The sequence below is a fragment of the Mastigoproctus giganteus genome, chromosome 13, assembly GCF_048544385.1.
Source record: "Mastigoproctus giganteus isolate SK-2022 chromosome 13, ASM4854438v1, whole genome shotgun sequence".
Taxonomy (NCBI): domain Eukaryota; kingdom Metazoa; phylum Arthropoda; class Arachnida; order Uropygi; family Thelyphonidae; genus Mastigoproctus; species Mastigoproctus giganteus.
The window spans coordinates 42,318,904-42,346,359 of NC_143587.1; the positions used below are offsets into that span (position 1 = coordinate 42,318,904).

The 27,456-nt window shown below is 38.8% G+C and overlaps 1 protein-coding gene across 3 annotated transcripts in view; it reads right to left on the bottom strand.

Annotated features, from left to right (window-relative positions):
• GluRS-m (putative glutamate--tRNA ligase, mitochondrial) overlaps positions 1-27,456 on the bottom strand; it is a 193,548-nt gene that overhangs the window by 145,944 nt on the left and 20,148 nt on the right. For 2 of the 3 annotated variants that reach the window (XM_090387441.1, XM_090387440.1), the window contains exon 3: positions 23,942-24,052. In XM_090387441.1, the coding sequence (XP_090243567.1) occupies positions 23,942-24,052 (111 nt within the window). Of the gene's footprint in view, positions 1-22,360; positions 22,529-23,941; positions 24,053-27,456 lie in introns of those variants that run through there. The other variant, XM_090387442.1, reaches the window with a different exon arrangement.

The following is a 27,456-nucleotide window of genomic DNA, read 5'->3' on the forward strand; positions in this document are numbered from 1 at the left end:
CAATATTGTTGAACTTGCTGCCATTGTTGTAGTCGGTATGAAATAGCATAATGTCTTAAAGACTAAATGCATAAGGAATAATATGATATGGGTTGGAATTAACTACATAATATCAGTGTATCATAATATATAATATCAGAGTATATCAGATACACCATAGTTTAGCCATAAATTTAACTACATACATAAGTAGTGCGAAGGCATTGTTTAAATTTTATCTCATATTGTGGCTACCTTCACAATGAGATACCAGATACTTCAAATAAATAGTTTCTCTAGTAGAGGAGACTACTGTTATTTAATCTCAGTGGGCACCACCACCCAGACAGCCATTTTGGAGCTTGTTGGCTCATTTATCGGTGGGTGGGCAGGTACCGTGATAATGCAAACTCTTCTCTAGTAGTCTCCTCTACTAGAGAAGAGTTAGTTATTTGAAGTAGTGCAATACCTGGTATCTTGTTGTGAAGGTAGCCACAATGTGAGATAAAATTTAAATGATGCCTTTACACTACATATGTAGTTAAATTTATGGGTAAACTATGGTGTATCCACACCGATATATAGTAAATTTCAACCCATATCATATTATACCTTGTGCATTTAGTGTTTAATACATTATCATTCTCTTCACCATTTGGCATTTCTCATATTGTGGAATTAACTTCGCAACCATGATGGCATGTTTGCATTATCAGGGTACCCACCCACCCACTGATGAGTGAACCACCAAGCACCAAAACGACAGTGTAGGTGATGGTGTCCACTGAGAATAAATAACAGTAGTCTCCTCTACTAGAGAAGCATTATTTATTTGAAGTAGTGCAATACCTGGTATCTCATTGTGAAGGTAGCCACGATATGAGATAAAATTTAAACAAGACTTTACACTATGTATGTAGTTAAACTTATGAGTAAACTATGGGGTATGCACACCAATATTATATAGAAGTAGCGTAATGTATCTGACAGCATAAGGTATAATGTAAAACTAGATAGAGTAACACATAGCACTGTATTAGAAATCTGTTAGCTTAGTCTAGTATTATCAATTAATCAATAAAATTGTATTTAAATGGAAATCATGAATCAGACTAGAGCTGAAGCAATGATCACACATTAGCAGGAGTGCTCTAGCTCGCAGGAAAAACAAAGGGGTGATTTTCCAACGAATCACAGTCTCAAAAAATGTGTGCAATGTTCACAGACCTTTCTAGAACAGGACATGATCTAGCCAAGGATGATGTCTTTGTGTGTGTGTGTGCTAGGTGCCTAGAATGTCAAGAAATTAGGCAGCAACTCAGCATTCTGATGGGCAACTATAAAAGTATGAGGTGTAGGGTAGATGCCCTCGAAGAAATTAATATGATGGGGCCCATCAAGCTCTCAGCTGCCCAACTCAATGCCAGAGATCACTCCTGTGCATCAGGCAACACAGAGGCAATCTCAAAGGCAGAATGCCGGTCCCACAGGAACTAGTTATTGGTGACTATTGTCAGAGAGATGGGAATATATTATGCAATAAGGATAGGTGGAACAGGACCGGGGTATGTCTGCCAGGGACAAAAGTTGACGTTGTAAGGGCAGATATATTTTAAGGGCACAAAAGGTGATACTGTTCTACATGTTGGCACTAATGGCCTTAAGAGTAAGAGATCTGCAGATTTAATTAACAAGTACAGGTCAATGTTGAAAAAAAGTTGCAAGCTAGGGTTGAATTTAAGTGTCTGAATTCTGCCCAGACAAGACAGGAAGGAGTATATGGTGAGAGCCTTGTCAATTAATTTGGCACACAAAAGATTGTGCAAGACTCATGGGGTAGAATTTTTTATGCATTTTCTGTGCTCGTTAACAGGAGAGACTGCTTCTACAGTGATGGGTACACTTAAATAGAAAGGGTGCAAGAATATTCGCTTATGCTATAGAGGCAGTGTTAGGTGGGTCGGAAAACTGCCAGCTTGGGGGCTACACAGACTAAAATATTAACAGTGGCCACAGGCAGAGGCGAAAGCAATTCTTGCACTGCATCTATTGGAATGAGCAGCAGCCTGGAAAGCAAATTGTTGGAGATTTCCAGGACTGCTGGATGTCCTAGTGGAACAGGTAAATACATGGGCTGTGCTAGGGTAGCAAAGAAGAGGAACAGGTGCATGTATACTTGCATGTACACCAATGCTAGGAGTTTGGTAAATAAATTTGATGAATTTGAGGTGTTGGTTAGAACCTCAAAGGCAGATATTGTTGGGATAACAGAGACATGGTGCCACACTGATATAAGGAATGCAGAAACGGAATTTCGGGAGTACAATGTGTACAGAAAGGATAAACAGGAGAGGAAGTGGGGGAGAGGTTATGCTGTTAGTTAAGAAACATACAAAATCTAGGGAAGTGCATCCAATTGATATTGGTGGACACTGACTCAACATTGGTGACTCAATGTTGAGTCAGTATGGTGGGACATAAGCACTGAGAAAGAGAAAATTAGGGCAGTTGTGTATTATAGGTCTAATGACTCTGATGAGTATAATGAGCAATTGCACAGAGAAATAGAGTGGGCCAGAAAATCAGAATGTCTTATAATGGGGGATTTTAACTTTCAAGATATCGACAGGAACTTGTCACTTGCACACTAGCAAGACTTTTGTGGATTTATTGGATGACCATTTTCTACAGCAATATGTTCAAAAGACAACCAGAGGGAGTAATGCTCTTGATCTGATTATCACCAGTGATTATTCATGCATTAAGAATTTGCAGATAAAGGAACCACTGGGGAACACTGATCACAGTATACTGATGTGGGATCTATTAAAAGTTGTAACTACCTTTAAGAGTAAAGGGAAGGGAAGGGCTTTTGCTTTCATAAAGGTGACTACAATGGTCACAGACAATTTTTAAATTCTATACAGTGGGATCAACTGATGATGTTTCCCATGTTGAATTCTAAATGGGAAGTCTTCGGGGACTTAATCTTGGAGGCTACTAGGCTTTTCATACCAACTAAGAAATACTGTTCAAGGTTTAGGCCTAAATGGATGTCAGATGAATTAATGAGACTCGTGACAGAGAAGAAAAATGCATTGGATGCATACAAATTATCAGGTAACACAGAAGCCTATGGAAGATATAAGGTAGTCTGTAATCAAGTCATAAAGGAGGTTACACAAGCAAAGGTAGATTATGAGAAGTCTTTGGCAAAGAATGCAAAGAAAAACAGCTAAGAGTTCTTTACTTATGTGAACTCTAGAAGGAAAGGGATGAATCAGATTGGTCCACTTAACATAGATGGTTTGACTATTGATGATCATGCCCAGGTAGCAGATAAACTGAATGAGTATTCTGCATTTGCATTCACACATGAGAAGTTATTCAAGGAGGGGAATGCCAGAAGCTTATCAAATTCTAACAGGGAGCTAAGTTATTTTGTAATAACTGAGAGCAAAGTGGAGGAGAAATTGTTGAAGATAAACAACAGGGGTGGATGGGATCTACCCAGTTAAAGGAGGCAGCAAAGGAACTGAGCAAACCCTTAGCCATAATTATGAGCATTTCCCTGGACGACTCCGGGGAGGTCCCCATGAACTAGAGGTATGCAATATCCCCAATTCACAAATGGGGGGGGGGGGGTTCAAAACGTGACACAAATAACTATAGACCTGTCAGTTTAACTTGTGTTCCAGGGAAAATAATGGAGTCACTGGTTAAAGAAGCATTGCAGGATCATCTAGACAAGACAGCAGTAATAATTCAGACATAGCATGGGTTTGTTAAGGGTAATTCTTGTCTGACTAATTTGATTGGATACTATGACGTGGTCACACAGGAACTGGATGCCAATAATAATGTTGATATCATATACAGAAGACTCTCGATTTACCGGGATCGGATTAATTGGGACATTTCAAGACTCCAAATTAAAAAAAAAAAAAAAAATCAACCAGAAATCATAAAATTCAAGTAATAACTAGAATAGATATAAACATATGTTTTGCAAGTCATAAATAAGTGACGTTATAAGTCATCATTGAGAGATAATGTACCTATTATTTTGCAACCCCCGCTGTCTTCACATCTGCCGCTAAAAAAAAAAAAAAAAAGAGAAGGAATTACTTTGCGTCGCATCGATTGTTGTGTTCCGTTCCATCACAAAAAGTCAAATTTTGTTTCGTTATTTATGTCAGGGATGTCAGAATTTTTTTTTCTAGTAAATATATATATTTTTTTGTTTAGAAATTGTGAAAATTATGGGTAAACGCAAAAGACTTGCACTTTCAATTTAAAAAAACTTGAAATTATTCAAAGATTTGAAAACAGTGCATCTGTTAAATCTCTAATGAACCATTATAATGTTGATGACCAAACCATACGCAACATCACAAAAAATGAAGGGGAGCTATTAGATTTAAAATCGACATCGCAAAAAATAAAGGGAAGCATTGTATTAGACACGCGAGTAGTACGTGGCAAGTTTTTTCTATCTATCGCCATATTTTTTACATAGGTTGCTGAACATTTTTCGATATAGTAATTCGGGGACTTACGCATTTACTTAAATTTTTTTATTCACTCAATTTTTTTTTTTTTTTTTGGATTATAAAATTTAAAACAAAAAAAAAAAAATAATAAGCAATCAATATCGATGATCATGGCACGCAAAACTGCACAAGTGTGATACGGAGTAACAAGCAAAAAAATAGGAAAGAAGAGAAGATTCTTACAATTTATTTATGGTTTTCTTTTTAAATGACTGAAGATTTCAGTGAATGGACAATACATCTCACCATAATAACGTAAAAACACACAGAATTCCAGCTATCGGTATTTTTGCAAATGCAATAAGATCGAGTTTACTGCCGTTTTTAATTAGATGCACAATGGTAGTGACCTCCAGAAATGTGCCTAAACCCTGTGAAGTTCTTTAGAGAAAATTTCATTTTGACCGTTATCATGGTGCCGACTAAGAGAATAAGTGGCAGCGGTGCTAGTAAATCTACCAAGAAAAGGAAAGCGATTGAGTTGGATCAGAAAATTAAACTAATAAGGATGTACGAAAATGGCCAAACATTAACATGTATTGCGCTGAATTCAGATTTGCCAATAATAATATAGTACCAATATATTACTAGTCATCCCCGAGTTACGTAAAACTCGACGAAATAAGAAGTCCTGGAACGTATCTCTTACGTATGTCGGGGACTTCTGTATTTTTGGATTAACCGAGAAATCGATTATCCAGGATTTTTTTTTTTACCATATATCCCGGAAAATCAAGTCTACTGTACTTGGATTTCAGGAACGCTTTTGATCCTCTTTCACTTGGAAGACTGCTGTACAAATTGTCGCAGAATAGCATTAAGGGCAAGTCACTACAATGGATAAAGGGATGGTTGAGTGGGATACGGCAGAGAGTGATAATCAATGAACGCTGCTCTTCGTGGACTAATGTCATTAGCGGAGTTCCCCAGGGTTCGGTGCTGGGCTCATTGTTTTGTGTATTCATCAATGACATTGATGAAGTTATATCAGGTATTAAAGTCCAAGTTTGCAGATAATACAAAGGTTTGGCAGGGTTGTTAACAATAATAAAGACAGTATGCTACTGCAAATGGATCTAGATAAGTTGAGCAATTGGGCTGAGAAGTGGCAACTGAAGTTGAACATTGACAAATGCAAAGTATTGCATATGGGTAGCAGTAACCCAAGAGAAATGTACCAAATGTGTGGTACTACACTCAGGGAAGTGGAGAGTAAAAAATACCTGTCAGTAATTGTGCAGTCAGATATGAAGTTTACTGAGCAGTGCAGATGGGCTGCCAGAGCAAGTCATGGAGTCTTGTCAATGATATTTAGGAATTTTGCCAGCAGTGACAAGGAGGTGATTATCCCATTGTACAAGGCAACGTTGTACATAGTATGCAAGGTGTGGCCTGACCACACCTTGCATACTGTGTACAGTTCTGGAGGCCTAATTTTAGGAAGGATGTAGAGTTGCTAGAACAAATACAAAGGGTAACAATATTGGTAAGGGAACAAAGGGTGCTCTTACAAGATAAGATAAGTTTGAGACCAGGCTCATACAAAGTGATCTGATTGAGGTGTACGAGGCCTTGAATGGGCTGAACAAGTTCAATGATGGGATTCTTCCTAATGCTCAGATTAAGAACCTGTGGGGGCACATGTTCAAATTCAGAAAAGACAGTTGTAGAATAGATGTGGGGAAATTTGCCTTTAGCCAGCAGGTAGTTGATTGCTGGAACAGACTTCCATCTCTTGTTATGGTAGTTGATAACTTAAATAAATTTAAGGCTGAGCTGGACAAGCATTTGGCATGAATAGATGGGTGAAACAGGAAAGTTTTTTTTTTTTTTTTTTGGCTGATGCTGCATAAGCTTGCTTTCTTGCATCATATGCCTCAACTAATGCTAATGCTTTAGTTTTTAATCCATAATTTACTTACAACAATAATAATATATGCCTTCTATGCAATTTTACTATAAAAATTTGGACTACTATGGAATTCAATATGCAGGAATATACTTGTATACTCAACATACTCAAAGTACTTGTTGTAAAGAGTTGAAATGTTAAATATATAATTAAAGATTTTCATACAGCATAGTTTGAGGACATTCTGTCTGAAAATTCCATATGTTCTATGGTTGATCTGTCTGTTTCGCTGGATGAAAACTCGAGTTTCCAGAAGGAAAAAATATGCAGTCTTTGCCCGAGACCAACTAACCAGTGTAAAAATAGCTAATAAAAATTCTTTCCACAGTGACACATTTTTTAACTATTTTTCCACCCAGCGTAAAAAGACAGCTGTCAGCCAGCAGGTTTTACTAATGACCTCAATGAAATGCTAAAATACCAAAATACCAGACGATCCTAACCATACAGCCAACACGCTTGATCTTTTTCTCACAAACAACCTTTCTAAGTACACGGTCAGAGTGAGTGGTCCTTTAGGCACCTCAGATAACAACTTCGTTACTGTCTCTTCTCCAATAGAGCCTTTATCTCATGGTTATTCCCAACCTAGTGTTGTTTGGCATTACAAGAATGCAAAATGGCATGACCTGCGAGATTTCTTTTCTTATTTTTTCCTTGGTCGGATTACTGTTCCAAAACTTCTGATGTCAATGTTTGCTCAGATCGTGTCAGTGAAATTATTCTTGTAGGAATGGAATCCTTTATTCCACACTCCACCTTAAAATCTCATCCTTTTTCTAAACCTTGGTTTTCCAATTAATGTTCTAAGGCTGTTCAAGAGAAGAATGTTGCATGTCGTAATTGGCTTGTTTCTAATTCTTCAAGTTTTATTTTCTGCTTACACCACAACTCACAACAATCGTAAAGCAGTTATTAATCAGTCCACACTAGACTTTGAACAAAGAGTAGAAAACTTGCTTCTTTCCCTAATGGTAGCCGAGCATTCTGGTCTCTTGCCAAATTTATTGGCCGCAACTTTTGCCCATCTCTATCAAAACCAGATTATTCCATTGTCACTTACACCAAGGATAAAGCTGACCTGCTAGCATCCCATTTTTCTTCCAACTCATGTATTAATGATCTTGGTAAAACTCCTCCCACCATTCCCAACATGCTCCATTCAATGCCTTCTGTGGTCTTCCGCCAAAAGAACGTCAGAAGGATTTTAACAAATCTTGATGCTAAGAAAGCACCAGGACCTGCTGGTATTTTTCACACTCATTCTCAAATTCTGCACTTCTGAACTTACTCCATCTTTTTTCACTTTCTTATTCCAACGGTGTTTTTCCTTCTGCTTGGAAATTTGCTCATATCCAGTCAGTTCCTAAAAAGTGTTACAAATCCCTCACATCCAATTGTTGTCTCATTGCAATTACTTCTACTCTTTCTAAAGTAATTGAGACATCAATTAATCCATTCATTTGATCAATAATCACCAGTATGAATTCTGTCAGTGTTGATCCATTGATGATATTTTGGCTTATGTTACCCATTTCCATTGAAATGGGAAACATAAGCCAATTGAATTTGTCATTATGACAAATTCAATGGAAAAGTCCAGTGAAACACAAGCAGTTACACTTGACATCTCAAAAGCTTTCGATCGTGTTTGGCATAAAGGCCTTCTAAACAAGCTTCCATCTTATGGTTTACCACCTGTTTTTTGTATTTGGTTATCCAGTTTTCTCTCTCACCGCTCACTGGGTGATGGTAAATGGCTCTCTATCTACTAACTTCACTAATGCTTGTGTCCCCCAAGGTTCAGTTCTTTCCCTCTTGTATATTAATGACATTCTTCCATTGACTGGAAATCCTATCCATACTTTTGTTGATTATAGCACATTGCATTCCACTATCCATTTCGGGAAACCTTGCCCTGCTCAATCAGCTTCAACTTCTGGAATATCCGCTACCAATTACTTAAATGGCAATCTCCAAGTAATTCTCCAGTGGGGCAAAGATAACTTAGTTGATTTCAATCCCTCCAAAATTCATTCCTGTCTTATATCTCGCAAAAAGGATTCTTCTGCTCCTATGCTTATCTTTGGTGACACTCCGATTTCTAGGCAAAATAATATATTCCTTTTGGAGATTACCCTGACTTCTAATCTCTCTTGACACAAGCACATTAAAAATATTGCTTCCTGTGCATCTAAAAAACTTGGTTTTCTCTTTCTCTCTTGGCATTACTTTTCTTCCAAACAGCTGTTCACTCTCTACAAATTGCAAATCCGCCCTACCATGGAATATTGTTCCCACATCTGGGGTGGTGTCCCCAAAACCTCTCTCAGGCTTCTAGATTCCTTTCAGAAGAGAGCAATTAGTTAATTAATGACTCATCTCTAACAGAGTCACTACATGTTTACTTATTTATTATTTATTTTTTTTTGTTTGGTTTTTTAGGAGTATTAGCAACTAAGGCCATATTGCTCCGGGATATGCGGTGGTCATTCCCTGACCTTTCCGCATCCTCTGTATTTGGTGGTGATGGGCTTGAACCCCGGTCTAATCAAGAAGCGTGTGCTACGCACTGCTGCTCCTTCCCACCTGGCTATGGAGGCGCCAGTTTTGTCTCATACACGTACTGTTTCTGCTGCATGCCTTTTCTACAGATACTTCCATAGGCACTGTTCTTCTGAACTGGCTTCTATAATTCCCGCTATCTCTTTCAAAACAGTCCGAACACATGCCGCACACCAGCCAACTTCCATTTACTGTCCAACTTTAAACTCACAGAACCAACTTTTCATCTTCCTCATTTATTCATGCAACTGCCGTTTTCTGGAACAACCTTCCTTCATACGTATTTCCTGAAAATTACAGTCTACAGAAGTTCAAGTCTAATGTCAACAAATATCTTCTTTTGTCTTCTCAACCTCCAACCCAAGCACTGAGTATTATAGGATCTAATACCTCTCGTGTTTGGGGTTTTCATAAAAAAAAAAAAATAAAAAAAATCTTAGAGAAGACTTTATTGGGTGTTTAAGGCACTGAGAAGTAAAATGAATGAAGACGAAATTTTCACGGTTATAAGTGATTCTAGAACTAGGGGCCATAAATTAAAGTTACAGGCAAGATGTTTAGACTGTACTGCAGGAAGCTTTATTTTAGCCAGCAAGTTATAAATTGCTGGAATAAATTACATACATAGGTGGTTGAGGCTGATAGTTTGGAAAAATTGAAAGATCAACTGGATAGTTAGCTACAGGAGGAGGGAAATGGACACTGTTAATCAATGGACACTGCTCATCTTGGACTAATGTTATTAGTGGAGTCCCTCAGGTTGTTTGTTGTTGTTGTTGTTTGGTTTTTTTTAAGGAGCATTAGCAACTAAGGCCATATTGCTCCGGGATATGCGGTCGTCATTCCCTGACCTTTCCGCATCCTCCGTATTTGGTGGTGACGGGCTCGAACCCCGGTTTAATCAAGAAACGTGTGCTACGCACTGCTGCTCCTTCCCACCTGGCTACGGAGGCGCCGAGTCCCTCAGGGTTCAGTGTTGGGGGGTCTATTATTGTTTTCTGTATTTATAAATGATATTGATGATGGTATATCAAGCTTAATGTCCAAGTTTGCAGACGATACAAAGGTTGGCAGGGTTGTTAAGGACACTACTGACGGTGTGCTGCTGCAACAGGATCTGGAAAGGTAGAGCAGATGGGCTGAGAGTGGCAAATGAAGTTTAACACTGACAAATGTAAAGTACTACATATGGGAAACAGCAACCCCAGAGCAACGTATCAACTCTGTGGTACTACACTGACAGTGGTAGAGAATGAAAAGGACCTGGTGGTAATTATGCAGGCAGATATGAAGTTCTCTGAGCAGTGCAGCCGGGCTGCAAGAGTAGCTCATGATGTCTTGTCAATGTTATACAGGAATTTTTCTAGCAGGGATAAGGAGGTGATTATTCCCTTGTATAAGGCAATGGTCAGGCCACACCTTGAGTACTGTATACAGGTCTGGAGGCCTCATTTCAAGAAGGATGTAGAGCTGCTGGAATGAGTACAGAGAAGGGCAACAAGATTAGTGAATGGAACAAAGGGTTGCTCTTACGAAGAAAGGCTTAAGTTTTGCAAATTACAGTGTCTGGAGACTAGGCATCGGCGAGGTGATCTGATAGAGGTGTATAAAGCCTTGAATGATTTGAGCATGCTCAATACCGATGGGATTCTTCCTCTTGCTCAGAATAATCACCCTGAGATTGAGGAAAGATTGAGGTTGAGATTGAGGAAAGATGTCAGATTGAGGAAAGACAGATGTAGGATAGATGTGCGGAAATTTGCCTTTAGCCAGCGGGTAGTTGGTTGGTTGGTTGGTGGAACAGACTTCCATCCCTTGTTGTGGAAGTTGATAGCCTAAATAAATTTAAGGCTCAGCTGGACAGGTATTTTGAAAGAACGGAGGGGTGAAATGGTAGTAAGGACTGAAATGGAGTCTGGTTACCCACAAGCAAGACCATCCACAATTCTATTCTTAAAAATTACGCATGGTGCATTAACATTACACACTGTGCAGTTATCATTTGCCTTTAGACAGGTCTCCTGTAAGCAAAAAAAAAAAGTGGCTCATACTTTTGCAGGAGTGCCTTGATGTCTTTACTATTTTGCCAGAATCCACAATAATTCCGCTACAGGAATTTAGCCATTACTTGGGCTTGGTGAATCTGGTGGTTGGCTTCTGATGTGTTGAGGACTTATTATTTCTATCTCTGGTTTTTTATGGGGAGGTATGGATGCTGTTCTGTGTCCATTTCTTCCTTCACAAGGCATTCCAAGACTGATTCATCCTTGGTACCTCCTGGTTTTAACATTCACTTTTCTTGTAAAGCCACTGGCATTTGGATTTTCTGTACTGTTATTTTACTATTCAATTTTTGTAATGCTAGAGCACGGGGAGATACTGATGTTGGAGTGGCAGTTGACTGAATTTTCTGTGCAGTCCTTTTCAGAACTCAGTAAACATGGGTGTAAATGACTCTTCTGGTGGTAGTCATTTCCAATGGTGGTAGTGCATATGTTGCCTTATTGCTATTAACTGGTTTAACTGCTTTTCTGGCCTCCTGGTATGAAATGTTTAGCTCAGCCTTAAGTCCTTGTATTTCTTTTCTTCCTTCCAGCCCTAATATGCTTGAGAGTATGCAAAGTGCTGCCCTTGGCAGTTAATACAGTTGGGTTTTTTAGCTGAATGTGGTGTAATTTCATGATCCTTTACACCATACCAATCACAATGCAACGGCATCGTGGCAGGCCGTTTGTGAATGTCCTCATATTTCTGGCATTTGAAGCACCTTAATGGGTTTGGAACATATGAACATACTGTGCAGTTCAGATAGCCAGCTTTGATCTCATTAGGAGAAGTTGGTGTATTGAAAGGATTAGGTTTCTAGTTGGGATAAAATTGCCATTCTATATACCAGGAGTGGCCAACTTAATTTTTGATGCGATCTACTTTTTTCCTTCAAAATGTGCCGCGATCTAACATCTCAAAAATTTCATTGCACAAGGTGCACAAATCAAGGGATGACTGTACATTTAAAATTCATCGTGATCGACCGAAATTAAATCCGGAATCAACTGGTAGAGCGCAATTGACTCGTTGGCCACCCCTGCTATATACAAACATTCACTTTGCATCTGTCAATCCTTGTGATTTTAGCTCTAAAAAGATCCCCTCTTCAGACACTACACAGAGGTCCCATTCTAAGATAAGGCCTCAGAATGAGTTCAGCATCTTTTGGGGCATTATTGTAATTGACATTTCCACAACAGAGGTGGCTCGGAGGCACTGTTTTCAGTGTTTATCACATTTGGTTTCAACAAGGATATTCCCAGAACACAGCCATGTTACAGATTTAGAGAGCCTGCCAACCTTCCAAACCCTTCTGAATAAAGAAGGGCAACACTTTCCTTATGGGCTTATCTCCAGTGGAATGGAGTATCAGGTATTGAAGTGTAGGACCTAACAGGGTTTCACTTCTTGGCCTGTTTCCTGAAGTGCTAGTGTTTGTATTGGTGTCATTATTTTCTGGTAGGGGCCTTGTTGAGGCAAAGAATAAGGGGATTTAAATTACTCATAAGAGTATAATAAAAAGTTTCCAGTGCCTTTCCTCACGGAGCCATAGCAAGGGGATGTCCACTCAAAAATTAGCAGGTATTGCATATGCAAATGGGATGTAAAGTACGCTAAGCTACATTTCTAATAATTCTTGACCCAATGCCAGGAACAAAAGGAAGGAAATCAATTGGAATGCAGTTGACCTTGGTAGTAATAACCAGACCTATTCGATTGATTCCAATCGAGGTCTGGGAACTCTCATGTTGTCAAAGCAGGGCCAAATTGGTATATTAGGATTGTGTACCTCCCCACCATGATCCCCTTTCCGAATTAACACATGTCACAGTGCATGGCTGCACACATTGTATTTCAATGATGTAACCCTGGAACTAAGGTACAGGCAATGAATCCCAGTGATTCCAGATTAGCATCACTGGGAGATCATTTCACCAGGTGATCTGGTGAGGTGATCTCCCAGTAAAATATCCCCTTGACACCTCACCATGTACAGGTACCTGTACATGGTGAGGTGTCAAGGGGATATTTTATTGCAATAGAATTCCATGATTACCGTCGTTAATCACACCACCAACCTTTCTATCATCTGCAAACTTAAACATTAAGCCTGATATAACTTAATAAATATATTATTAATAAATACAGAAAACAACAATGGGCCCAACACTAAACTCTCGGCTCCTCTAATAACATCGGTCCATGAATAGCAGTGTCCATCGATAACCACTCTGTCTTCTCCCACTCAACCATTCCTTTATCCATAGCAGTTCTTGGGTCATCTGCTGTGGAATCCCATACATTTTGAGTAAGGCGGCGCATTGTCATTTGGGATATTGTTCTTGCATTCCCCATATTGTATTGTACTTTGCCCTTAATGCCACACTAGTCCAATTTGCACAGCAGTCTTATGTGTAACAATATAAAAAGCTTTCCTGAAATCCAAGTATATGATATCAAAATTTTTTTTTTAATCCAGTTCCTTTATTACTACAACATTGTATCCAATCAGACTGGTTGGACAAGATTGCCCCTTATCAAATCCATGATGTGATTGCAACATAACTGCACTCTAGATGGTCCTGCATTCATTACTTCTTTAACCAGTGACTCCATTATTTTCCCTAGATTAGAAATCAAGCTAACACATCTATAATTAATAATTTACCCTCTCGTCTCCCTTTGTGAATTGGATACATTTACATCTCCAATCTGCAGGAACCACCCTTGAATCCAAACATGCTCTCGTAATTATGGCTAAGGGTTTGCTTGCATCCATTCTGCCTACTTAATATACACTCAGTAATCACTTAATTGTGACCATCCAATCCATAATGGGCTATGCCACACAGCTGGCTGTAAAAGAAGCCAAAGCTTACGAAGCTTTGGCTTCTTTTTACAGATTCTTTTACTTCTTTTACAGCTTACCACTGCTCTAGCTTACGAAGCAACTTCGTACGCTAGAGCAGTGGTAATCTGCATCTGGTTGTGCAAATCAAAATAATAAAGTAGCAATTATGAGACATAAAAAAGAAGTCACGGAGTTTCAAAAGGGCATGATTGTGGGCGTTTCTGCTGGGTACTTCCATATCGGAAATACAGACCTTGTCAGTTGCTCCTGGTCCACTGTGGCTATGGTGTACAAAGAATAGTGTCAATCCACTTCCTACTGACAGAACTGTAAAGGATTACATAAGGTGGATGTTTGTGGTGAGCAAAGGGTGAAGAGCATTGTACGGGCTCAACAGCAGGTCACCATGTGACAGCTGACATCACAATACAATATGGGGAATGCAAGAACAATATCCCAAATGACAATGTGCCACCCTACTCAAAATGTATGGGATTCCACAGTAGACGACCCAAGAACACTCTTCTTACCGCTGATCATCTTTGATAGAAAATGCTGTGGTTTCAATACTGGTGGACTGAAAATGAGTATACTGGTCAGATGAGTCCAAATACCTGGTGCAACATGCTGACGGAGGCCTTCATATGTGGCCTTCATGTGTTTTGATGGCAAGAACTAGGACCCCAGGACCAACGTTTTACTGGTGAAGTCTACCAGCAGCTCTCAGACCTTGTGCACCTTGCCATGTTGCATTTTTTCCCAGACAGAAATGGGATCTTCCAAGATGATAATGCACCGTGCACAAGTAGTTTGAGGAAGAGAGCAAAGTTCCTCAAAGTTTCTCCAAATAGTTCTATGTTACACTCATCACAGTCATTAGGTCTATAACACATTCCTACAACCATTTTTGTTTTCCCATCTTGATTGGCCTCCAAATTTGCCTGACTGCAATCCAATTGAACATCCGTGGGATGTTTTGGAACAGGAAGTGACACACATGGACATACAACCATCATATATTCTAACACTGTAGAAAGCCTTGCAGGCAGCATGGATGCAGATCCCTACAGGTATCTTCGGACATTTAATATAGTTAATACCTAGGCAAATGGTGGCTGTTATATGTGCGAACATCAGTCCAAGATGGTATTAGGTAGGTGGTTACAATTCAGTGATCACTGAGTATAACTGAACAGATCTCATCCACCTTTGGTGCCTTTTTTATGTTTAGCTTCAATCTCTCTTCCACTTTCCTATCAGTTATCACAAAATCATTTATTTCCGTATTAGAATTTGATAAACTTCTGGCATCTCCTTTCCTAAAAAATCCTTCGTGTATGACTGTAGCTGCAAAAATACCTTTTCAGTTTATCAGCAACCTGAGCAGGAACATCAAGTTAAACCAATGATATCAAAAGAACCAATGCAATTCACCCCTTCCTTCTAGTGTATACATAAGTAAAGAAGTTTTTGCTGTTTTTCTATGCATCCTTTGCCAGACCTCTCATAATCTGCTTTAGTTGCTAACCTGCTGTGTAATTTGATTACAGACTAGTTTATATCTATCATATGCTTCTATATCACCTGATGATTTATTTGCATCCCACGCATTTTTCTTCTCTGCCATGAGTAATCATTAGTTCATCTGACATCCATTTAGATCAAAACCTTGAGCAGTATCTCTTAATTGGTATAAAAAGCCTAGTAGTTTCTATGATTACTTCCCCTGAGGCGCCTCCGTAGCCAGGTGGGAAGGAGCAGCAGTGCGTAGCACATGCTTCTTGATTAGACTGGGGTTCGAGCCCGTCACCACCAAATACGGAGGATGCGGAAAGGTCAAGGGAATGACCACTGCATATTCCCGGAGCAATATGGCCTTAGTTGCTAATGCTCCTAAAAACCAAATAAACAAACAACAACACTTCCCCCTGAACACTTTCCATTTAGAATTTGCTACTGGTAACATCATCAGTTGTGCTGGTCAGACTGTATAGAATTTAAAAATTGTCTGATTCCTTAAGAAAAAAAAAAAAAGCCCCTTTCTTTACCCTTGGTGACAGTTGCATCTTTAATTAAATTCCTCAACAATACACTGGTTACTACCATGTATTGGTTCTTTTATATGCAGATTCTTAATGCATGAAGAATCACTTCTGAAAATCAGATCAACATTATTGCTTTCTCTTGTTATCTCTCTATCATGCTGCTGTAGATAACAGTCATCCAATAAATCCACAAGTCTTGTTAATGCATGAGGGACCAACTCACAAATTCCAGTAAATATCTGGAAAGTTAGTCTCCCACTATAAGACATTCTAATTTACTTACTGGTTCACTTTATTTCTTCAAGTAGTTCTATGTTACACTCATCACAGTCATTAGGTCTATAACACATTCCTACAACCATTTTTGTTTTCCCAGTGCTTATGTTGCACCATACTGACTCAACATTGCACTGGCCACTGATTTCAATTTGATCCACTGCCTAAGATTTAATATTCTTCTTAACTAAATCCTCCATTCCTTATGTCTGATTGACACCACATCTCTGGTATTCTCACATTTGCATTTTGATGACATGACCGGTGCTTCAAATTCATCAAATTTATTTACTGTGCTCCTAGCATGTGTACATGCACCTGTTTTTACTCTTAGTTATAACACAGCCTATGCTTCTTCTATGAGAATTCTCAGCGGGTCTTGAAATTCTAAATGCCTTGCTTTCCAGGCCACTACACATTCCAATAGAAGCAGTGCAAGAATCACTTATACCTCTACCTACAGCTATTGTTAATCTATTATTCTGTGTATTCCTCCAAGCAAGCAGTTTTCCGACTCACTTAACACTGCCTCAATCGTGTCAGCAAATATTCTCACATCCCTTACATTTAAGGGTATCCCATCCCTGTAAAAACAAGCATAGAACACACTGAGAAAAATTCTATCTTGTGAGCCTTGAATGATCTCTCCAGGGTCAATTTGATTGAGAGGGCTCTCATTATGTACTCCCTCCTATTGTGTCTGTGCAGAATTGCAGCTACTTTTAAATTTAATTCTAACTCGTGGACTTTTTTCTCGACATTGCCCTGTACTTGTTAACCAAGTCCTCAGATAGTCTTAACATCATTAGTGCCAATGTGTACAATAATATCACCATACCCTTAAAAGATGATATCTGCTCTACAACTTTTGCCCGGGGTAGACATACCCTAGTCCAACTGCACGTATCCTTTTTGCACAATATATTTCCCGTTTTGCTGACAATAGGGTCACTAATAATAACTACCTCCTGTGGGACCAGGAGGTAGTTATTATTAGTGGCAATCCCCAAATGCATTCTGCCTTGGGGATTGCCACTGTGTTAGACAAGTGTAAGCTCTGGCAGCTGAGATTTGTGATCTAGAGTGCTGTGTGGGTTCACTGTATTACCCACAACATTTTCAATTAAAATATTATCAACATTTTCATCGCTTGATCTCCCACATCAAATCAATTGCCTGCCTTTCTCCTTTTTCTTTCTGTTGAACCTTTTAATTCAGGTCTTTCAGTGTTGTGCAGCAAAGCAATGATTTTATAAAATTAAAATTGGAACAGCACCCAACCCATGAACTGCAAAATTACTTGAGAACTGGTCCCCACTGTGAATAATCCACTAGTACCTGACCTGATGCAGAACTCTACTGTGATCAACGCTTAATTCACACATATTAATTAATGAAGTTGTTGCATTATATTTCAAGAGTGTTTGCAAATATTAATAATTCATGATTTATAACAAAAAGCAAACAACTTTTAATGCACAAACACTGAAAACATTTCTGTGCATCCTCCATATTGCCCATTCATTCCTTCAATCAGTGCAATGCAACAAACATAATATCCTGTGCTTCAGCTACAATATATGGATAGCTTATGTAATATGTATGAAAATGAAATCTGAAAAAGCTCGACAAATCATTCTAAAAAGAGCCAAATGTAAAATTAATGAAAATCGATCCATTGGAAACTGAGTTATTACATGTGAATGGACAAAAAATAATAATTGCTAGATTTCTATTGGTCCAGTTTAATGAAATTTGGGGTGACTTGACAAATCTTTCTAAAAGAGCTAAATATAAAATTTTATGGAAATTCATCGACTAGGAGTCCAGTTGTTACATGTGGATGGACATAGTGAAGACAATAGGCACTTTATGCAAATATCCTAATGTACCTATAAAGGTAAAGAACCAACTATAAAAAATATATTCTTAAAAAATGTGGTTTTGCTTATGCATGCAAAAAAAAAAAAAAAAAAAACCAATCAATATACAGTTAAAGAACATACTTTTGAATATGCATATGGACTTTGTACTTGACCCTGTATGAGTCAAGGACATATCGTTGATCCCACACCAAAACCACAAATCTGCAAAAAGATAGTTTTTCTCAAAACTTTGAGAAAAACACATTTAAAGATCCTTTGACTTTGGAAAAATCAAGTTTTTAAGTTTTTTTTAACTAAATGTTGTTTTATAAGTACCTTCCAACGATGCTGTTTTTAATCCATTTATTAATAACACGTATCGGACCGCCTGGCAGTCCTTACTGTCAAGGGCACCATCAAGACCCATATTATCTCCGCCTATGCGCCAACTGAGACTAGCCTGGACCCGACCAAGAATGACTTCTACAACCAGCTCCAACATACGCTGGATTCAATTCCGCAGACAGAAGTGATCATCCTCACAGGGGACTTTAATGCCCATATTGGCGTGGACAGATCTGGTTGGGAAACAACAATGGGCAAGTTTGGTCATGGGAAGATCAATGACAACGGCTTACGTTTGTTGTCCTTTGCCGCATCTAACAACCTGATCATTGGAAACAGCCATTTCCAGCACCCTCAAAAACATCAACTTACATGGCGAAATCCATCTGGCAAGGACTCAGCAATCCTGGACTACATTTTGATCAATGCCAGATTTCGCTCATCACTCATGGACGTTCGTGCCATGAGGGGACCTGATTGCGGATCTGATCACTACCTCATCCGGGCTAAGGTGCAGCTCAAATTACGGCATGCAAAAAGATCATCTCGGTCAGCCAAGCTGGACTGGAGGCAGCTAATGAATGCTGCCAACAAACAGGCATATCAGATCGCCCTATCCAACCGCTTCGAGATGCTGGCCGTGCCCGAGGATATAAATGAAGAAGAAAAGCAGATCTCTGATGCCATCCTGGAATGTGCCAAGCCCCTATGTCCACCTGCCCGACGTCGAACGCAACCATGGATATCAGACGAGTGCCTCGACCTCGTGGACAAACGGAAACAGGCAAAGTTGGTCGACTTTGAACGGTACCGGCAGCTAAACCGAGAAGTCCGACAAAGAATGACAGCAGAAAGAGAAGCATACTGGAACCAAGTGGCAGACGATCTTGAAGTGGCGGCATCCAAAAACGAGTACCGCACTCTCTACTGCACCCTCAGATGTCTGAGTGGAAAGACCAAATTGACTAGTGACAACATCAAGAATGCTGATGGGACCTTCGTGCGATCACCATCCGAACGCCTGCAACGGTGGAGTGAATTCTTCAAAGCTTTGTATAATCACGACCCACCTCAGGGACCGCCAGCAACAGCACTCTCGATCGACCCCCCTGAGGTCTCCATGGTCGATGTTGAGCCTACAGTAGAAGAAGTGAAAGCAGCCATACAATCCCTGAAGCATGGCAGGGCACCAGGAGTGGACCAAGTCACCACAGAAGTGATCAAAGCCGGGGGAGATGTACTGCTTCGCCGACTACACTCACTCCTCAAAACCATCTGGTGCACTGAACAAATTCCGTTAACATGGAGGAAAGCCATTATCGTACCGATCCACAAGAAAGGTGATAACCGGGACTGCAAGAACTACCGTGGCATCAGCCTCCTTTCCATCATCGGAAAGGTCTTTATGAAGATCATCCAGTCAAGACTGCAAAAACATCGAGATGCAAACCAGTCGAGAAGAACAGGCAGGATTTAGACCCGGGCGAGGATGCTGTGATCAAATCTTTGCCATTCGTCAGCTGATGGAGGAGAGGATCCGGTGTGGACAGCGAACTGTCATTGTTTTCATTGACTTTAAGTCTGCTTTCGACTGTGTCCACCGGCCTGCCTTATGGAAACTACTAGAGGTTGAACATGTACCTCGAAAAGTCATCACACTCCTCCAAACTGCATACAACGGTTTAACCAGCCAGGTGCGCATCCAGAACGATTTATCAGAGGAATTTACCATCCAAACTGGAGTCCGCCAAGGGGATGTAGCCTCCCCGTTGCTTTTCAACATCGTGGTTGACGCCATTATGAGGCAAGCATTCAGAAACAGACAGGGCATACAATATGACAAGGATCACTATGTGACTGACCTGATGTTTGCTGATGATAGTGCTATCCTTGCCGGTAACGACGGTGAAGCCACGGACATCCTCTACGACATTGCCCGCATTGCCCGGCCATACGGTTTGAAGATCAATGCTGGTAAGACAAAGGCCCTGACAACAGATGGGTCGCAAGCCACCATCTATCTCGAAGGCGTCCAGATCGAGCAAGTGCAGGACTTTAAATATCTTGGGTCGCTGGTCCAGGAGAAGAAAGTTGCATCCACCATGGAAATCCACAGCAGAATTGGACAGGCGGCCACTGCGTTCGCCTCGCTCAAATGGTGTCTGTGGAAGAGGACCAACATTTCCACAAAGACTAAAATCCGACTCTTCCGGACTTTGATCCTGCCCATTCTTCTTTACGGATCGGAAACATGGATTTGTCTCAAGTTAGATTTGAACAAACTTGAGGTATTCCAAATGCGATGCCTGCGGCAGATCTTGGGCATCTCTCTTCGCGACCGCATCACTAATGATACCATCCGCGCCAGATGCCAACAGCAACCAACCATTGCCGACCAAATCCAGAAGCGAAGGCTCAGATGGTTTGGCCACGTATGTAGAATGGGCACGAACAGAATACCATCCACACTCCTTTGGAGACAACGACCCACCCAATGGAGCATCCAAAAGACCGCGCCTAGGAAAACGTGGGCCAAGCAAGTGGAAGATGACTTGAAGAGCCGACGTGTCGACCTTAACCAGGCCAGGACTGAAGCCATGGATCGTAAGGTATGGAAGAACATCACAGAGCAAGTCCGAAACCCTGCGGCACCTACAGCAGCATACTGGTTGCGTGGCCAACCGCCTCCCCCAGCTGCCAGCTAAGGACCAAAGAAGAAGAAGAAGAAGAAGAAGAATAACACGTATTTAATTACAATAACATACAAGTTGGTATAAATTAATTTCAATATCTTCTTCATATTCAGATTGTTCACTTAAATCCGGTTCTTGTACATTATCTGTTATTTCTACTGAAGCTTTTAAATTTAAATAGAATTTGTGATACTCCTTCGATATTGTCAAATCTTGGCACATTTTCATTAGATCTTTAAGCTTTGCTTGAAATATACAAAGTTCCTCATTATAGGCTTCGTTGGGAAGGTTAGGTTGCTCATTGCTGGGTCTTCCTTTAGGTCTTTTTAGGTTTACTGTTATAAATTCATCTTTGTTGTTTGTTTTACTTTCTTGGCTGCTTTCTTTCAAAGTGCATATTAAAATCATCTGTCTTATCTGTTTTTATTTTGGGAGTCAAACTATAATAAACCAAGCATTTTTTACATTGGTCCTTCTTGGAGCAAAAGAAACCTAAATTGAACTCTCTAAACACTTGCCTAAATTTTTCAAATGAAATTTTTTTCAGGCCCTATTCAGTACATTGTTCATTACACATCCTGAACATTATTGAAATGTTGAAAGTAGCATCAAGATACGTTTTAGATGTAGTTTTACAGCAGTAATGAGATTCTACAGGTGGGAGAGACTAAATAAGTTTATGAATGAAATCAGCAGTTTCTTGGGTTGTTGTTGTTGTTGTTTTGGTTTTTAGGAGCATTAGCAACTAGGCCATATTGCTCCGGGATATGCGGTGGTCATTCCCTGACCTTTCCGCATTCTCCGTATTTGGTGGTGACGGGTTTGAACCCCAGTCTAAAATCAAGAAGCGTGTGCTACGCACTGCTGCTCCTTCCCACCTGGCTACAGAGGCGCCAGTTTCTTGGGAGAACTTATTATGAGGTGGATGTTTCCCCCTTAAATCTTGAGATACTACTCATGTTTTTGTGATTTTTGATAATGAGTTACATATTAAAGCGTCAGTAACGTTCAATGTTGCCATGAAAAATTCCCAACAAACTATAACTTTTTCCCCCATTTACAGACAGAGTAAATATTAGTATTTGATCATCTCGAATTATCACCTCTTGTCCTTTTCTTTGGTATCCGCTTGATATGATGTGCAATAAAATTACATTGGTCATTAATAGTTGGCAAACTTCTAAAATCATTATAAATAACTTTCTTTAAATTGTTTTGTTCATTTACCATTGAACTTCACTGATGTTTACTCTTACACCGAACAAGGGGGTGGTAGCAATAGGCGAGCAGCATGCTGTACACCACGAAACCCAATGTATAACTCTCCTTCCAGCCTCATCTCATGACAAATATGTTTTTTCCAAACTATTTTCTTTTGTTTCATTGGTAAAGGCTCTAAAAATCAAACCAAAACAATTAGAATTGTCTACATAGATTAGAAAGTGTTAAGAACTCATCCAGCTAATTATTACAATAATTCCTAAAAGAAATTAATTACCTGGTAATTTGTTTTCTTCTCCATTATTAGAATGTGTTCAGTACATTGATGGGTGAGTTCCCCCAGTAAAGACTCTGACAATACCCCAGGTCAAGGGGTATTGTCAGCAGTACTGCGTACAGGTCTGGAGGCCTCATTTTAGGAAGGATGTAGAGTTGCTTGAGCATATACAGAGAAGGGCAACAAGATTGCTTAGGGGAATGAAGGGGTCCTCTTAACCAAGAAAGGATTAAGTTCTGCAAATTGCAGTGGCTGGAGACTAGGCACATGCAAGGTGATCTGATTGAGGTGTATATAAATAAGGCCTTGAATGGGTTGAGCACGCTGAATTCTGATGGGATTCTTCCACTTGCTCAGATTACAAATCTGAGGGGGCATAAATTCAAATTGAGGAAAGACAGGAAAAAAAAAAAAAAAAAAAAAACTTTATGAAATATTCAAATAAAAAATTATGTCATGATAACCATGTCATATAAAAATATCTTGCAACTCAAACTATTTTTATTTATTTATTTACATTTCAAAATAATAAAATCAACAAAATACTTGTCAGATTATCTTGATCTCCATTGTTAGGACGTGGATGAATAATGCTTGAGAATGAGTCACTATTGTCATTGGAGAGTACATAATTTTGATTGTCATCTGAAACTTAAGTCATTCAAGGAATTGCAATCTTCATCTTTTAAAACAGATTCCATTTAAAGTGAGGAACACATTGCAAGAATTTTTTGTGTTCTTGTACTCATTATTCCAAATTTTACCTTTGACTGCAAAAATGAGATGTTTCAAAGGACAACTAAATAGTAATACTGACTGTCAAACTGAGACAAACAAAACCATACATGTAACAGCATGCACGAGGTGGCCTCCCCCCCCCACCCTACTGTACATGCCAAAAACACAAAAATGGTACTTCTGTGAATTGCTTTGACAGTATCTACCATGCCAAACTAACGAAAGTGCCACATTTGAGAATCTGCATGATGAGAAGTGTTTTTTCACAGATTAGTGAAAATGCATGTAACATTTTCAACCATTTGGCCTTGAAATACACATATGCATCTTTGGCAAGGTGTAGATGACCTCAAATTTGCACCAACCTAAAAAGTGCCAAATTTGCACATTCATGGTTTTGGCGTGGTGCTGACAAAAAATTAAGTGAATGGAGACTAGAATGATTTTTAGCTTAATATAGTTAACAAATATTTTAAGAAATTATTATAAGCAGTATAGTCTTCTTAAGTTTATATTCATACTAATAATTGTATATATAAACTAAATTAGACTTTGAAACATTTTGAACTTACTTGAACATATGGACCATATAAACCACCAACAGAGGGCCCTTCATCAGGAATAATACCTGCCCATTGCAATGTTTCTTCTAAACATTTTACAGCACCAGTTACTACACGTTTCTAATAAAAAATAATAACCCATTTCATAATTTTGTTGCGTAAAATATAAGATAAAATACGAAAAAATATTTCAAATGCATGAAAGTTATTGTTGTTTGTCTATAAAAAATTAAAGAAGTTAATTTGTTGAGGAACAACTGCTCTTATCAAATGACTTCTTTCTTCTACCAGAACAAAGCAAATCAAGTTGGGATTGCCAATAGTTTTGCTATCATATTCCCTAATGCCAACATAAATAAGAATTATTTCTTAGCTTATTTATATACGTGTAGTAATTCTACTCATTCCATTATATTTTTGTCTCATGAAAATAATCAGATAATCCTGTGAGGAAATATTTTTGCTTGTACTTAAGTGAATTTATTCTGTTATTTTAATTAGTGTGCAATTCTATATTATAGAATGTAGCACTGGATATTTTTTGAAGTACATAATTGCATTATGATTATTGTTGTATCAAGTATATTGTGATATTTTTATAATTATCTAATAATAGTTAAGACAAGATAGAGTTAGAATGCTACAACATATAACGGCATTACTCAGCTGGGAGTGGCTGTGATTCCCCTGAGTGATTAGTTCATTGTTTGTACAGCTTCTAGCATGTATTCCAAGGTCACTTGTAGATAATCCTGTTTCAACTGACAATTCTTTTCTATGTGAGGAGTGTGCTTATCTTAAACTAAAAGTTCATGCACTTTTGGCTGAAATTTGGTGCACATCTGAATCACTGAAGATATCAGTGAATGCCCTAGAAAGAAAAAAAAAATTGGGCATAATTCTCAGGATCTCAAGGTTACAGTAACTTGACAGGTTACGCACTCCCAATTCAGAATTTTGAAGAGAGCAGTCAAGTAGACTACGCTGATCACAAAAGCACGGAGCTCACTGGCTCTGGTTCATGCCATAATATGAGATATAATTGAAATGATGCCTTTACACTACACGCGTAGGTTAATTTTATGGGTTAACTATGGTGTATCTACACTGATATTATATACAGAGAGTCCCAAATATCCGAGTCCCAATTTTCTAAGTTTCCGTGTTATTCGAGCTAGCCCTTAGCTCAATTTTTACGTAATGGCTAAGTGATACCTTTAAGAGTTGTTTGTGTTCATATGTATGATGAGTAAGATTGTGATGCTGATTCATGGAATTTCAATGACTCATCCTATCTCCCTCCACACCTCTCCACCCACACTACGAAATTTCAACAGTTTTATCTGTCAGGTTCAGTTTGATATCTCGTTCAGGTAATTTCGCTTGTGACTAAAAAAAAAATTAAATTTTCTGTTTATACTCTGGCATGACAACCAGGTCAGTAGACTTTACAATAAATTGTCAATACAAATATTTAGCTTATTTAGTAGTCACGGGCTTCAGTGAACTCTGGTCCACTCAAGGAACACGTGCTATGCACTCTCACTCCTGACCACTCAGCTATGTCAGTCCTACCACTAGTTTATCGGTGAAGACGAAGATGATGTGCGCCCAGAAGGCTCAAAAATTTCACATACAGAAAGCCTAAATCCAATTGAGACCGCTGCAATACACCGAACAGCAGAATGAGAGTACGCTCACTGATCTGCTGTTGTTGAGATGCCTGAGAAATATTGGAGCAAACAAGCGCGGAACTTCTTTAAAACAGAAGACTAGAAGACTTTGAAAGACTTTTTTTTTCTAAAGCCTGATGCTATAATCACGATGATGCATGTACAGTACAATCCTATGTAAGTAAATAAACACAGGCTAAGATAAAGAAAGCCCATACGAGAAGCACGGAAAATTTTGGCAAAGTTTAGCCATGAAAGTACAGTATATTGTACTTTGTGCCGTACTGCACTTGTAGTGTTGCTTGCTCAGTAAACAGATGGTGGATGTTATCGGTCTGTAGTAGAAGTCGAAAATTATATATTGATAGACAGGTAGGCGTGACAAATGATGTACTGACTGGTGCATGAACAGAACAGATGATAACATCGGTTCATTCATTGGTTGGCATTATGACGTGTATTAATGAAAAAAGAAAGGTGCATAATTAGTTTTGGAATGAATAGTATAAAGATAATATTAGCAATGAACCTTTTAAAGTTGGAAGAAATTTGTGGGGAAAAATGAAACGTTACTTCAACTTCCTTGATTTTTTGATGAAATCTAAATAAGACCGAAACTGTACTGTTTTAAGTGCAATAATTATTTTAAACTAATTGAGTCACAAACAGAGTCAAGTGGAAAGTTCTGGCATTGTAAAATATGTTCTGTGCAGGCGAGTGTCTTTAAAAATAAAAATTAAAATTACAAAATAAAAATACAGTAATAATAAACAAATTATCCTCTAGTCCAACCTGATTCTATAGAAAAAAGGTCAGGTTACCCCCTCCACTTCGGGAGGGGTTCAAGCTCCCGTGGGATTCAATTTCTACTCCTGACCGATAATACCGAAGGTCTGTTTACTGAGCGAACAACAATACAAATGCCATCATGGCAAAGTAATTTTACTGGTAAACCACTCTGAAATTTGTTGTACTTGTCATGTGGGCTTCTTTACCTTTTCAATAAACACGATTACAGTATGTAATTACATACGTACATGTATTATTTTTCTTACAGTACATATGTATGTACATGTACTTCCTTAATGGAAGGAATGATGGAGATCCTAGAGGGGAGGGGAACATTGTCACAAGGTCAGTATATGAAAATTTTCCGTGTTAACCGAGTATCCGAGCTGTTCTTGGTCCACATTAGCTCGGATAATCAGGACTCTATTGTAGTTAATTTAAACCCATATGGAATTATGCCTTGTGCATTTAGTCTTTAAATACAGTATCATTCTGTTCACCATTTGGCATCTCTCATATTGTGGAATTAACTTCACAACTGTGATGGCATGTTTGCATTACAAGGATAACTGCCTGCCCACCGATGATAGGCCAACAAGCCTTGAAACTGTGCCATCTGGGTGGTGGTGCCCACTGAGAATAAGTAACAGTAGTCTTCTCTACTAGAGAAGCATTACTTATTCAAAGTAGTGCAATACCTGGTATCTCATGAAGGTAGCCACAATATGTGGAAAAGTCAAACTCGTTTATAAAGAGCATCAAGGGACCGACAAAATTTCCTCGTTATAACAGTTACTCGCTATATCAGTGATAGTGGAAATGGGGAACCCCCTCGGGCCATTAAACAATGAACACTTTATATGAGTTAAAACCACCTCTTATTTTTTTAAAATTCTCAACAACTTGATAAAAAGATAGATTCAAAAAACAAAAGAAATATTAGAGAGATAAAAAAATATAAGTGTATACATACATATTATTTGTATTAATATGCTTGTATAAACAACAATGCACTTAATATTAAAGACAATTTATTTGTAGTAATTTAAAACCATACACTTA